Source organism: Ovis canadensis, chromosome 15 (assembly GCF_042477335.2).
Source record: "Ovis canadensis isolate MfBH-ARS-UI-01 breed Bighorn chromosome 15, ARS-UI_OviCan_v2, whole genome shotgun sequence".
Lineage (NCBI taxonomy): Eukaryota > Metazoa > Chordata > Mammalia > Artiodactyla > Bovidae > Ovis > Ovis canadensis.
In genome coordinates this window covers 57,197,992-57,213,353 of record NC_091259.1, presented here as the reverse complement: position 1 = coordinate 57,213,353, position 15,362 = coordinate 57,197,992, and the positions used below count along the sequence as shown (strand labels likewise).

At 36.6% G+C, this 15,362-nt stretch overlaps 1 protein-coding gene across 1 annotated transcript; it reads right to left on the bottom strand.

Moving 5' to 3' along the window:
- Nucleotides 1-9,504: 9,504 nt before the first annotated feature.
- Nucleotides 9,505-10,446, bottom strand: LOC138420536 (olfactory receptor 51A4-like). Its single transcript, XM_069553773.1, has one exon. It carries the CDS (start codon nt 10,444-10,446, stop codon nt 9,505-9,507), a length of 942 nt encoding a protein of 313 aa, XP_069409874.1.
- Between the last annotated feature and the right edge of the window lie 4,916 nt (nt 10,447-15,362).

Here is a 15,362-nt window from a genome sequence, read left to right as displayed (position 1 = left end):
TGCAGGAGTATAAAGGAATCACAATGTGGTTCTTGCAAAGGCCTTCCTGCAATGGAAGAAATAGATTAGTTCAAATGTACATGCTTCCGTCAACTGTTTGGTACAAATCTTGGGACTTCAGCTATTTTCCTGTAATTTACAGTATGAAGATAATATTTCATAATATGTAAATAGAAATAGTATCAGGACACATACATATAAGTAGGATATCAAGAGAAATATAAACAAGTAACCACCAACAGTTAGCTATAATCTTTTTCCCCCTTAGATTTAGCATACATAAAAGAAGCAGTAAATTTCACAAGGTCTATTTCCTATATCGTTGTTTTTTAGATAGTGATGGCCTTTAGCTGGAACAATGTATGGATAAATATAGGATCGTAGAGGGCATGACTTACCACAATTGCATTGCATTTGTAGTTGCTTAAAATATTTAACTTTAAGAAACAGTATTCTTTAAAAAAAAATAGGGCTAGGACAACTGGATATCCACACCCCAAATAATGACATTAGACCCCTATTTCACACTCTATACAAAAATTCTCTTAAAATATATCATAGACACAAGTTCAAGAGCTAAAGCATTAAAGGTATTAGAAGGAAACATAGATAATGAATTTTTGTGACCTGGGATTAAACAATGTATATGACATCAAAGGCACAAACAGAAAGCTAAATATGAAATTCATTACATAAATATGCACATATGTAAAAAACAATTCATCAACATTAAGAAATATTCAAATGACATCAACAAGAAAGTGAGAAAAACAACCCACAGAATAAAAATGTTTGCAAATAATATATCTGGACTTGTATACAAAATATATGAATGACTATTACAACTCTACAATGAAGATAAGAAGATCCTTTAACATCATTAGTCATTAGGAAAATGCAAGTCAAAATCAAATCAGATAGCGATTCATGTACACAGATGAACTAAAATAAGAAAGACAATTTTAACTGCTGACAAGAATGTGGAGAAAGTTAAAAGTGTTGTTGGCTGCTTAGTCATGTCTGACTCTTTGCAACCCCGTGGACTATAGCCTGCCAGGCTCCTCTGTCCAAAGAGTTCTCCAAGCAAGAATGCTGGTGTGACTTGCCATTCTCTTCTCCAGGAGCTCTTCCTGACCCAGGGATCAAACCCAGGTCTCCCACATTGCAAGCAGTCTCTTCACTGCCTAACCCATGAATCCCCTCAGAAAGTTGAACTCTCCTACATTTCTAGAAGGATTTTAAAATGGTTCACCAACTTTGGAAATCATTTTAACAGTTTTTGAATGTTATGATATAACAACAGTATCTCAATGGAGCTGTTAATATAATAAAATGAAACTACATCCCAAATACTTACCTTAATGCTTCTCTTATATAACATACTAAAATATGGACATTTTTTTTTTCCTCTTACCAAGAAAACCTACTCAGAACACTTGATGCAGCTTTTGAATAGCTGAATACAGCATACATTTGTCTGCTACCCAGGAAATTTTGAGGATAACCAAAATGGCTCGCTAGCCTCTTTAGGCTAAAAGGCACATGGATTTAGGTACCAAATGTGGAGTAAAATGTAGGAGTGCCAACTTGGGGTCATTTTAAAAGAGATCCTGTCAAAGCAATGAGGATATGAGAGGAGGATTGAAAGAGAAGCACAGGTCACAGGAGGGCAGCACTGAAAACACTCAGCAGGGAAATCAATGAAGACTGAACAGCTACCCCAAAGAGAAATAAGGAGCTTCAAACACCTACAAAACCTGAAAAGCCTGAAGCTACTCTGTGACAAGACTAGTCAAAGAGTTTCATGCCTCCATTGATTTTATGAATCAGCTACATAAAAATAATTTAAAGTTATAGCAGCACCACAGTTAATATTCTATATTTGTTTGATTGTATTTACTGTCAAAGTGCTAAATACAATGTGTTCCATAATCACTGTTAAGAGAAAGTGAAAGTGAAGTCGCTCAGTCATGTCCGACTCTTTGCGACCCCATGGACTGTAGCCTATCAGGCTCCTCCGTCCATGGGATTTTCCAGGCAAGAGTGCTGGAGTGGATTGCCATTTCCTTCTCCAGGGGAACTTCCTGACCCAGAAATCAAACCCGGGTCTCCTGCGTTGCAGGCAGACGCTTAACCGTCTGAGCCACCAGGAAAGCCCATTGTTCAGGGGGTCACAAATGGAAACTTAAAATTCATATTCAAACTATAGAATAGTCCTTATGATATGGTAAGGGCATTACCATTCTAGATCAAGAGAAATGTTACTTTTCCTAAAATGAATTATTGAATTCCAGTAGGAAAATACATAATGTGAATATTTTTATCATGTAGTGAACATAAGCAGATAAAGTATGAAATTAATCATTCATAATAGTGATCACAGTGTAATTCTGGCCACAAAAGGACATTAGTTACCATCCTCCTCCCTCTCTGTGTTCAACTCCCCTGATTATGTTCCAGCTACCTTTTAATTTCTGCAATACTATGCTTTTTCAAGTCTCTTCCTTTTGCAAACAGTAAAAATGCTCTCCTTTGCCTTGACTTTTCTTTGTTCAAATGCTTGGTTAGTTATGATGTCCTTTGCCATCCTTTTCTGAGACTTCTGTACACCTGCCATTCAAAATAAATTGGAAGCAGTGACAGGTTTTATTTTCTTGAGCTCCTAAAACACTGCAGATGGTGACTGTAGCCACAAAATTAAAAGATGCTTGCTCCTTGGAAGGAAAGCTATGACAAATCTAGACAGCATATAAAAGCAGAGACATCACTTTGAAGGAAATGGTTCATATAATCAAAGCTATGATTTTTCCAGTAGTCATGTATGGATATGAGAGTTGGACCGTAAAGAAGACTGAGTGCTAAAGAACTGATGCTTTCAAATTGCGGTGCTGGAAAAGACTCTTGAGAATCCCTTGGACTGCAAGGAGATCAAATCAGTCAATTCTAAAAATCAACCTTGAATATTCATTGGAAAGACTGATGCTGAAGCTGAAGCTCCAATTCTTTGGCAACTTGATGCAAAGAGCTGACTCACTGGAAAAGACCCTGATGCTGGGAAAGGTTGAAGGCAAAAGGAGAAGAGGGTGGCAGAAAATGAGGTGTTTAGATAGCATCATCCACTCAGCGGACATGAACTTAGCAAACTCCGGGAGATAGTGATGGACAGAGGAGCCTGGCATGCTGCAGTTCATGAGGTTGCAAAGAGTCTGAGATGACTTAGTGACTGAACAATAACAATGGCAAAAAAAAAAAAAAAAATCTCCTAGTAGTCACTCTTGCCTTCTCACTGATGTTCACTGCAAACTCAGTGGTCTCATATATCTGCATCCAGAAACAATGCATAGTAATGTGTAAGTTGATAACTACCATTAAAAAACATGTCACCCAAGAGTCAAGTCTGAGTACCTGGCTTTGAATTTCTTTCTGGCCTAGATTTGTTTAACTCTGGCCTTCTACTGTGCATTTACAGAATTGTTGGATTTCTCAGAAGATCAGGGTAATGCCATTCATTTCTAATCACTTAGTGACTATAATCAGTCAAATACTATGTAAATTATTTTGCTTGAGATAGTACAAAGGCATGTGATAGCTATGAATATCAGAGAACTTACAGTAAGTTGTTAAGTCTTTGGACCCACATGTCCACATAAAGGGGAAATGGAGGTGGCAAGCAATCACCAGAATTTCACTGCTTTGTAGTCAGAACCATTTATCCAGAGCTGCAGAATCTAGTCCTGCCTCCCTGGTGCTTTCTTTTTTCTAATTTTCATTTTTACTTTATTTTGCTTTGCAATACTGTATTGGTTTTGCCATACATTGACATGAATCAGCCATGGGTGTACATGAGTTCCCAATCCTGAACCCCCCTCCCACCCCATATCATCTCTCTAGATCATCCCTGTGCACCAGCCCCAAGCATCCTGTATCCTGTATTGAACATAGACTGGTTATTCATTTCTTACATGATAGTATACATGTTTCAATGCCATTCTCCCAAATCATCCTACCCTCTCCCTTTCCCACAGAGTCCAAAAGTCCATTCTATACATCTGTGTCTCTTTTGCTGTCTCGCATACAGGGTTATCATTACCATCTTTCTGAATTCCATATATATGTGTTAGTATACTCTATTGGTGTTTTTCTTTCTGGCTTACTTCACTCTGTATAATAGGCTCCAGTTTCATCCACCTCATTAGAACTGATTCAAATGTATTCTTTTTAACGGCTGAGTAATACTCCATTGTGTATATGTACCACAGCTTTCTTATCCATTCATCTGCTGATGGACATCTAGGTTGTTTCCATGTCCTGGCTATTATCAACAGTGCTGCAATAAACATTGGGGTACAGGTGTCTCTTTCAATTCTGGTTTCCTTGGTGTGTATGCCCAACATTGGGATTGCTGGGTCATAGGGCAGTTCTATTTGTAATTTTTTAAGGAATCTCCACACTGTTCTCCATAGTGGCTGTACTAGTTTGCATCCCCACCAACAGTGTAAGAGGGTTCCCTTTTCTCCACACCCTCTCCAGCATTTACTGCTTGTAGATTTTTGGATCGCTGCCGTTCTGATTGGTGTGAAATGGTACCTCATTGTGGTTTTGATCTGCATTTCTCTGATAATGAGTGATGTTGAGCATCTTTTCATGTGTTTGTTAGCCATCTGTATGTCTTCTTATACCTTATGTTCGACAAAGGAGGCAAGAATATACAATGGATTAAAGACAATCTCTTTAACAAGTGGTGCTGGGAAAACTGGTCAACCACTTGTAAAAGAATGAAACTAGAACACTTTCTAACACCATACACAAAAATAAACTCAAAATGGATTAAAGATCTAAACGTAAGACCAGAAACTATAAAACTCCTAGAGGAGGACATAGGCAAAACACTCTAAGACATAAATCACAGCAGGATCCTCTATGATCCACCTCCCAGAATACTGGAAATAAAAGCAAAAATAAACAAATGGGATCTAATTAAAATTAAAAGCTTCTGCACAACAAAGGAAACTATAAGCAAGGTGAAAAGACAGCCTCCTTGGTGCTTTCTTACTGACCAAGAATACTTTGGGGATTGCAGATCAGCAGGCCACACTCAGAGAAAAAGAAAACTCCCTGTAGGTGAATCTCAACGGGACTGGAACCAAGGAGAGTCATCCAGCCTCCTGTAGGAAGAATTAATTCATTGAGGAAAACATCTCCTAAGCCTCCTCAGATCCCTCTGGCAGAATTAATGTTCCTCTTTACTTTGATTGACAGCATCATGTGAATAATCTTAGAGCAGTTTCAAAGGGTATGATAACCGTGCCTTCTAAGTGAAGTAAGTCAGAAAGAGAAAGACAAATAACATATCACTTGTATGCAGAATCTAAAATATGACACAAATGGGCTTGAAATAGACTCACAGACATAGAGAACAGACTTGTGATTGCCAAGAGGGAGAGGAGGTGGTGGGGGAAGGAAGGATTGTGAATTTGGGGTTAGCAAACGCAACATATTATATATATCCAATGGATAAACTAGACAGTCCTACTGTATAGCACAGGGAATTACATTGACTATCCTGTGATAAACCATAATGGAAAAGAATATGAAAAAGAATATACATGTTTATAATGGAACCACTTTGTGGTGCAGCAGAGAGTAACACAACATTGTATATCAACTATCTTCAGTAAAAATTTTAAAAAAGAAAATATAAGTGTATGCATGTCTTTAAGTGTCTGTCTCCTCCACTAGAATTTAATCTCATGAAGTTATATGTCTTCTAGAAATTCAGAAGGCCCTGAGAATTTAATTTTCATCCAGCGTCTTCAAGGGCAGTTTTCAACCTGGGATGTACATAAGAATTCCTTATGGAGTTTTATAAAAATGCAGTTATCTAGGCTTACTCTAGATTCACTTAGTCTCTTTATTTGGTATTTTCTCTGTATATTATGTATATCATTTCCCATGAGTATTATGTCATGTATCAATGTTGTCTCCATGGTAAAAACTATGCTAATTATTTTTGTATATCATATATAACATTACTGCACTTAGATAGTCTATATAACTACCCTTAGAGACATTTTGCTTGAAATCTCTTTTTTTTTGTAATAGCTTTATTATCTTGTTTTGCATGCCATGGAAACACCCAGTTCTACTTGTCAGTTGCGTTATTTGTGTTCTCAATTCTCATCTGACTTTTTACATTTGAAAGCATAAGTAATAAATTAACAATAACCACTTAAAGATAAATTTAACCATGTTAAGTTAGCTTAACTCTCTCAAAATAATAGATAATTTTTATTTAACTCTGATATGCATTCATGAAAGCTCTGCACTCAGCAATAGGGCTGGAGTTTTGTCTTCAACACAAAAGGAACCTGCCAGAACAAATGAAAAAGGACTGAATCAATGACTACAAACTCTTATGACTCAACTCCTGGGTAACTTTCAGGCTGTTCCAGTGGGCTGAATCACGATTTCCATAACTCTTTTTAGTCAATAGACAAATAAGTTCATGAGACTGCTAAAACAAGATCGAGTGGAACAAGAATAAATAGCATAGAACTGGATGAACTGATGAGTAACATTTTATTGTGTTTGTTTGGAATACTGTTGATGTGATTTATGTTCTATTTTCTGGATATATAATGAGGCTGTATCTCATTCTCTTAAGTTATAATAATCTAATAGACTCTGCTTTTATGAATTGAATGAAACATTATGAAGTCATAGCTGATTCTCACGGAATCCTCTGAGTTCAAGAAACTTTTATTGAGGGTCTTTACTTTTCAGTACAATGTATTACTTTTATAGGTAATAATAAGAACCTGTCCTCTTTTTAAACATGACATAATTTGAAAAGTTGATTATGCAAGATTGAAAATGTTACTCATTTAATCAGGTCTGACCAGTCATTTTTAGGGAATAAACGTTGACTTTGCAAAGTCTATGCTGACAAAGCCCGCCTAGGTAAATTAGTCTGTTACTTGACTTATAGGTAGCCATAGAGATGGTAAAAGAGATCAGAATGGCAGGTCAGAATGGTGGGATGAGTTGCAGAGTGCAAGAAAGTAAAATACTGCCCATATGTTTGGATACCTGAGAAGTAATCTGATCACAGATTTATTTTTTATTATAGCTTCCTCTCTTTCCTCTTTTGATAGAATACAATAGCAGTTTTAAAACATCCTATCTGAGATTCTATGTGGAAATTTCCAGCACTGAAGACTTAGGAAATCCTATCTGATAAATTAACATTCTTTCTTCATCTGTATAAATAATGAAGCCAAATCTAATGAGGAGAGCCTTTTCTTGGATCAAGAATGAATTTTCTTTGAAATAATATTTCATGAAAATGGAAAAGGCTATATGAAAAAAGGTATCCTTCAATGGAAAATTCTTCATTGTTCACAGTCCACGCTGATGGATTATTTACTTCTCATCATGTGGGGACATGGAGTTTTCATTGTCTTTAATCTATTTTCCAACTCCACAAGTTGTAGATACTAATAGCAGTCAAAATAATTCATGTTGGTAGACATTCACATAAATTATCTGGTGGAGAGTCAATTGTCATGTGTCCTATATGATGGAAGAAGTCATATTTCAACTCATTTGCAAATTACGTAATTTTTTTCATAAATGTATCTTTTATATTTGGTCTCCTTTGTACTAAGTGTATCATTTGCCTGGTCTTTCATTAAAAATGAGTTAAATGATATAATGGGTGTTATTTTATTTCTTTGTGAGAGCTGTTATTTTATGAAAATTAATCCTTCCCAAGATTTATATTCTTGCATAAGAGAAAAAACAAATTATATAATGTAAAATGAGCTATCAGTTCAGTTCAGTCACTCAGTCATGTCCAACTCTTTGTGACCCCATGAATTGCAGCACTCCAGGCCTCCCTGTCCATCACCAATCCCTGGAGTTCACTCAAACTCATGTCCATTGAGTCAGTGGTGCCATACAGACATCTCATCCTCTGTCATCCCCTTCTCCTCCTGACCCCAATCCCTCCCAGCATTAGAGTCTTTTCCAATGAGTCAACTTTTCGCATGAGTTGGCCAAAGTACTGGAGTTTCAGCTTTAGCATCATTCCTTCCAAAGAAATCTCAGGGACGATCTCCTTCAGAATGGACTGGTTGGATCTCCTTGCAGTCCAAGGGACTCTCAAGAGTCTTCTCCAACACCACAGTTCAAAAGCATAAATTTTTCGGTGCTCAGCTTTCTTCACAGTCCAACTCTCACATCCGTACATGACTACTGGAAAAACCATAGCCTTGACTAGACGGACCTTCGTTAGCAAATATCTCTGCTTTTGAATATGCTATCTAGGTTGGTCCTAACTTTCCTTCCAAGGAGTAAGCGTCTTTTAATTTCATGGCTGCAGTCACCATCTGCAGTGATTTTGGAGCCCCCCAAAATAAAGCCTGACACTATTTCCACTGTTTGCCCATCTGTTTGCCATGAAGTGATGGGACCAGATGAGCTTTAAGCCAACTTTTTCACTCTCCTCTTTCACTTTCATCAAGAGACTTTTTAGTTCCTCTTCACTTTCTGCCATAAGGGTGGTGTCATCTGCATATCTGAGGTTATTGATATTTCTCCTGGCAATCTTGATTCCAGCTTGTGTTTCATCCAGCCCAGCATTTCTCGTGATATACTCGGCATATAAGTTAAATAAGCAGGGTGACAATATACAGCCTTGACGTACTCCTTTTCCTATTGGGAACCAGTCTGTTGTTCCATGTCCAGTTCTAACTGTTGCTTCCTGACCTGCATATAGGTTTCTCAAGAGGCAGGTCAGGTGGTCTGGTGTTCCCATGTCTTTCAGAATTTTCCACAGTTCATTGTGATACACACATTCGAAGGCTTTAGCATAGTCAATAAAGCAGAAATTGATGTTTTTCTGGAACTCTCTTGCTTTGCCTTTTGAATACAGAAAATTTTCTGCCTTATGTAACTTAGAAAATGATATCTTAATGCTCATGGAAGAAATAATACAACAAAATAAATGGACTAAATTAGTCTTGTATTTTTGTAAACTCTGCGTACATGCATACTTGCTTGTCTTATTGGCTCCATGTGTGGGCTGTCATTGCCCTTCTCAGTTTCAGTTCCTGAGAGCACAGCTATACATCATTAAGTGAAAAACTATGTGTTGAAAAGGGATATTTTAAATGAACAATCAATCCTCTGTCACTTCTAATCACTAGACAGTTGTATACACATATAGAATATTACATTAAACATGATCAAAATGGCAAGTATCTATTGTGTTCAAAAGCCTGGTAAGGAAAGCTGAGCGAAAAGAGAGCTTAGAACATTTTATGTTTACATAAGAACTCTAATCCTAAATCCTTAACCAGGAAGGCTGAGTTTTCAATCTTAATAAACAAATTGAGAGAAGATATTGTATATTGTAAAGTGGTTAATATATGGTGTGATTGATTAACTCTGCTGCTCCATGTCTTGTACTAACTGGATTTACATTTTGGTTAAGAACCTCTGTCAGCTGTATTTTTGACACAGTTTCACTAAAATCAAATTTCTTATCTTCTGGTTCTTCACACAGTATATAATGGGGTTCATCAATGGAGGTACCAGCAGGAATACATCAGCCATGAGGATTTTAACAACTGGGGAGCTGTATTTGGCAAACCGGTAGATGACAGCTAGGGAGATAATGGGAACATAGAAGATGAGCACAGCAATGATGTGGGAAACACATGTATTGAGGATTTTGAGCCTTTCATTCTGTGATGCTATGCTCAACACTGCTTTAAGTATCAGAATGTAGGACATGAAAATACACGTTATGTCTAGGATGCCTGTGAGAGCCACAAACAAGCCATAAACGACATTAATCTTGTTGTCAGAGCAGGCCAGCTTCATGACATCCTGATGGAGGCAGAAAGAATGGGAAAGGAGGTTCTTCTTACAGTATCTTAGATGTTTCAGGGTGAAAGGGAAAGGAAGGATCAACAAAACATTTTTGAGAGAAAAGACAAGGCCTGTTTTTATGACTCTGGTACTGGTTAGGATAGAAGCATATCTCAGAGGATTGCAGATGGCAATAAAGCGATCAAAAGACATGATGAGAAGTACTGATGATTCCATAGCTGAAAATCCATGAATGAAAAACTCTTGGGCAATACAGGCATTGGGGGAAATTCTTGGAGCATTGAACAAAAATATTCTTAGCATGGTAGGGAGAGAGGAGAAGGACAGTCCCAGGTCAGAGACAGCCAACATGGATAGAAAATAATACACGGGTTCATGCAGAGAAGGCTCCATTTTTATGAAAAAGAGGATAGTGCAGTTCCCCATGATGGCAACAATGTACATGAGACAAATGGGAATGGAGACCCAAATGTTGGCAGACTCCAGCCCTGGGATTCCAATGAGGAAGAAGGTAGCAATATCAGTTTCAGAGGTGTTGAAGATGGACATGCCAGAATATGAGGAAATCAAGATGAGAGGCCCAGGAAACACTTTCTGCAGTGATGAAAACAGATTGGCTCAAATGCCTGACTCTAGCCTATTGCAATCATTTAAGGTCCTGTCAATCCAATGGCTATTCATGTAGTTCTCAACTATAAACCTAAATGGATAAAAATAGATACATATAGAGTTAGATGTCAATATCCAACTAAAGATGAAAACTGAAAGAAAAGGAAAACAAATTGAAACCTACAAGAGATATAGTTTATAACAGACATACATTCAACACAAGGACTGACGGTTCAACTAAATAGTCATACAGACAATATCTTATACAATGAATATAGTTACATATAATTATCTATTTTCCAAATAAAGAATTTGAGACTTTTGCTTTTCTTATGTAAATATAACACTCCATTGTTCAGGCAGAGAAGATGATGGCACTCCACTCCAGTACTCTTGCCTGGGAATTCCCATGGACAGGGGAGCCTGGTAGGCTGCAGTCCATGGGGTCGCAAAGAGTCGGACATGACTGAGCGACTTCACCTTCGCTTTTCACTTTCATGCATTGGAGAAGGAAATGGCAACCCACTCCAGTGTTCTTGCCTGGAGAATCCCATGGACAGAAGGGCGTGGTGGGCTGTGGTCTATGGGGTTGCAAAGAGTTGGACACGACTAAGCAACTAACACACACACCAGTCATATAGAAAAATACCATAAATTGTTGTCATAGAAGCCTGTGATCAGACTATATTGTTTATTTTATTTTTGCATATTCTCCTCCTACCACAGTTCTGAATGTTCCTTCATCATCTTTCTTCCCCTTGATCCTTTATGCGAGTGTGCAGGCTAAGTTACTTCAGCCGTGTCTGACTTTTTGCAGCCCTATGAACCGTAGCCTGCCAGGCTCCTCTGTCATGGAAGTTTCCCGGCAAGAATATTGGAGTGGGTTGCCATGCCATCCAGGGGATCTTCCTGACCCAAGGATCAAACTGTCTCCTAAGCCGCCTACATTGGCAGATGGGTTCTTTACCACTAGTGCCACCCAAGCAGCTCGTACCCTGTATACACCTCTGTAAAGAAATCCTTCAAAAAACATTCCTGAATTGATTCTTCATGGACATCTATTTCTTGCTGGCACATAGTCTTTTGTTCCTTTTAGCTGAAGTGTTCTTCCACTTTTTAGTCCTTACCATGTTCTCTTTATCATTGATGTTCTGCAGTGCAATATGAAGCACATAGGTAGAGATTTACAATTAATATCTTCACTTGGAGACTGATATTTCCAATCTGATTTTTCAGTTTTGAATGTTCTTTGCCATTATAAATTTCAACATTGTCTATTTAGTAATAACTTCTTGTTAGATTGAAAAAGTTCAACATTTTCCAGCTAACTTACTAATTAGATTGTTTCATATTTTCAAACTCTTTATTTATGTTGCATTTTGGTGCATTCTTTAGTAATACCTTCTAATTTATTAATTCTGTCTTTATCTGTGTCTGGTCTCTAACAACTATTGAGTTTTATTTCATTTATTCTATTTTTCTTTTAAAATAAAAGTTATTTTAATAATCCTTAGTGATAATAATATTATTAATAATAATATTAAATAAATAGTTAATAATTTAAACATTTTATATTCCATAAAATATATTTTATAAATTATAAAATTATAATTTATATAACTGTATAAATACAATTTCAATTTATAGCTACCAATTCCCCCAATAATTTTTCATTTATTTGTATTGTTATTATGGTCTTTAATTTTTTTGAGAATAATAAGATTGCCAAATTCCAAAATTCATCTCTAGTTTGATTTACTTCTTTTCTCATGGGTAAGTATCCTTATTATTGAAATTGTAGAATATTTTTGTCAGTATTAGTCTTCATCTTTGTTTTACAACTCTACTTATAATCCCATCTTGAGTGGAAATTTCCTTGTTTGTTTCTAGATTTATTTTATTCCTTTTCCATGATTAGATGTAGTAGTTGGCTCTTCTGACTTCCTGAAGTTTGTAAATTGTAATGTCTTTTTATAATGGGTAAGGGATCTTATTTTAAAGGAGAATTAAGTGCAGTGTTGCCCATTTTTCCCCAACAATCTCAAGACCTAGCTGGTTATTGGGAGCAGACTCATGTTGTGACAACAGGTATTTCCACCCTCCATGTGTGTTAATAACTTGGTTCTTTGAACTGATTCCTTGTCAAACATGAGGCGCTATCATTCTGAGTCTCATATAGGTGCTGAGCTGCCAACCACCAATGTGTCTCTATAGTAGGAATCAAGTGGGTTTGTGGATTCAGTTTCAACACAGTTATATGTTTTTATATTGCATCTCAAAATATCTACCTATCTACCTATAATGTATTTGATATTTGTTGTCTGACCTAAGGAGCATAACAATGTATTTTTGTCTTTTTTATTATATCTATTTTTGCTATACGTTTTGGTGTGTAGTGGAAATTTACATATATGATTCAGCTCATCACACTGAGTAAAATTCACCATCAAAAGTTAGATACAATTTTAGAAATATAATTTGTTAATGCTTATGTTCAGGAAAAATTAATTTTGTTGAGAATTATTTGTTCGTGTGCTCCTTGGAAAATAATGAATTAAGGTACAAATTTGTCCAAAAATACAATAGAGCTAATTGCAAGTTTATCATCAATCCTTGTTATGAGGGATTTGATAATACTCCTCAGATTTGAAATATTCAGGCAGTTCCTAGGTACTACTATTCTTATCTTTAATTACATTTTCAATCATTGTGTTACTATAATCCTGTTGTCATGATGAAGAATTCTTAAAAGGTCATGTTCCCTTTCTTAACTATTTGTTTTCTGTAATTATTCTCTTTGGCAATCTCAAATTCTAATGATCGCAATCCACCTTCAATTGTTTCTGAGCTGTTGCAGCTGCTCCATGAACTGGATTATCTGGATTGGACTCCACCTCCAACTTGCTATAATTATTTTCCTCTATCCAAACTACTTCTATTTCTAGGCTGTCTATAACATTTTAGTGATATTTATTAACCTTAAGGATTAGATGTCAAGGAGAAAGTCAATTAGAAAGTTCCCAGATTTGATAAAATAAATTACATCCATTGAAAAGAAAAAAACCTGGCAGGTGTTTGAATATTGTTCACCTTAGACGTTGGAAGAATCATTCATAATACGGCGATGAATAAACTTGTTGCTGCTACTGCTACTAAGTCACTTCAGTTGTGTCTGACTCTGTGCGACCCCATAGACGGCAGCCCACCAGGCTCCCCCGTCCCTGGGATTCTCCAGGAAAGAACACTCGAGTGGGTTGCCGTTTCCTTCTCCAGTGCATGAAAGTGAAAAGTGAAAGTGAAGTCGCTCAGTCATGTCCGACCCTCAGCGACCCCATGGACTGCAGCCTTCCAGGCTCCTCCGTCCATGGGATTTTCCAGCCAAGAGTACTGTAGTGGGGTGCCATTGGCTTCTCCAAAATAAACTTGTTACAGTGACTTAATACCATTGTGATATGTGTCTGCCTAAATGCTAATCCAGTTGTGTCAAGTCATAGAACTACTAGCAGAGAACTATTTGTTAGACTTGGTCTTCCAATTCCCAAAATTTGCTCATGACACTAATTTGAAAGGAGTGAGATAAATGTTCAAAGAAAAAAAAGTTTTATTACAACAGATATTGTGCAAGAATGCAAGTTGTTTGGTCTGTGTAATCATACTGTTAAGTAGAGATTGGAAGTTCTGTCTCCAGGACAGATGAGTCACACTGTGAAAGCTAAGTGAGCTGTTGGAGGAGAATGTTCTTTTGCTGCCTGGGGCCCCTCTTTTGTCTGGTTTGTCTGTTAACCTCACCTGGTTCAGTCTCTAACATCAGCCTTCCTTGCTAATGCTTCTCCCACAGCTGTTAAGTTGTTCCTTTTTGGTTAAATGGAGATTCTGATCCTCTTTCAATTTTCTTCCAAATGTTATCTAGCAAATCAATTTAAACACTTTGAATTTTGAGTTGTAAATCCTTCTATACCATATCCTATAAATAGCTCTGCTCATATCAGTTTTCTTAATATAATGAAAAACTACTTGATTACTGATTAATGAAGAGAAAACTAAATAATAAGAAAATTTTCAAAAGCACATGATACACTAATTATTATCAACCTCTACTTGTCCTGAATTATCAAAAAAAAAAAAAAGAGTATGACTCTATTTAGGTAATACTATACCTCTCTCGCAAAGCTATTTTATTATTTTTTAAGAGACTTTAGAGGGAAGCAGAATACTGCACAGAAAATTTTCCAGTATGTTTTCCTTTCAGAAGGGCCTAAACAACCCAATTCTCTGGTTTCACAAAAATATGAAAAATGTAGTTTAAGTAACACATACAGAATGACTTTAAAGTTAGAATAAAGTTCACTATTTATATGGGAGTTATTAAATGAGACTGTTTATTTGTTCTTTGTATTAAAAGTAGAGTGATATTTATGTAGTCGTGATGGTAGTATTACCCAGACTGTTTCAGGTCTTGAGTATATCCTGAGACTGAAGCAGCTATTAAACAGTAAAAGCACAACAGCTGATTAGGACTAAGATACACATCTTCAAGTTCATGATACTTATCTTCATTGATAAGATTCATAATTTGAACATGACAGTTTTCAGGTACTTACATATCAGGGTTAAACAAGAGATGAATTTAAGATGAAGCTACTTCAGTCCCAGTTGTTAGGGACAAGGGTTGATCAGGACAGTATGATTCTAGTTCTCCTATGCTGTTACCTTTCTAGTAGAACTGAGGCCTCTGGGGATGATAAATCAGGAAACAGTACCCAGAGACTGAAAAGTCCACAGGTAAGTCTTGAAATGAGTTAATTCATAGAGAGGTCAACTGAATTCCCATTATGCATATGCATCAGCCATTTATG

Bases quoted from the DNA above. Each gene is read 5' to 3' on its own strand.
- LOC138420536 (XM_069553773.1), bottom strand. From the start codon at position 10,446: ATGTCCATCTTCAACACCTCTGAAACTGATATTGCTACCTTCTTCCTC.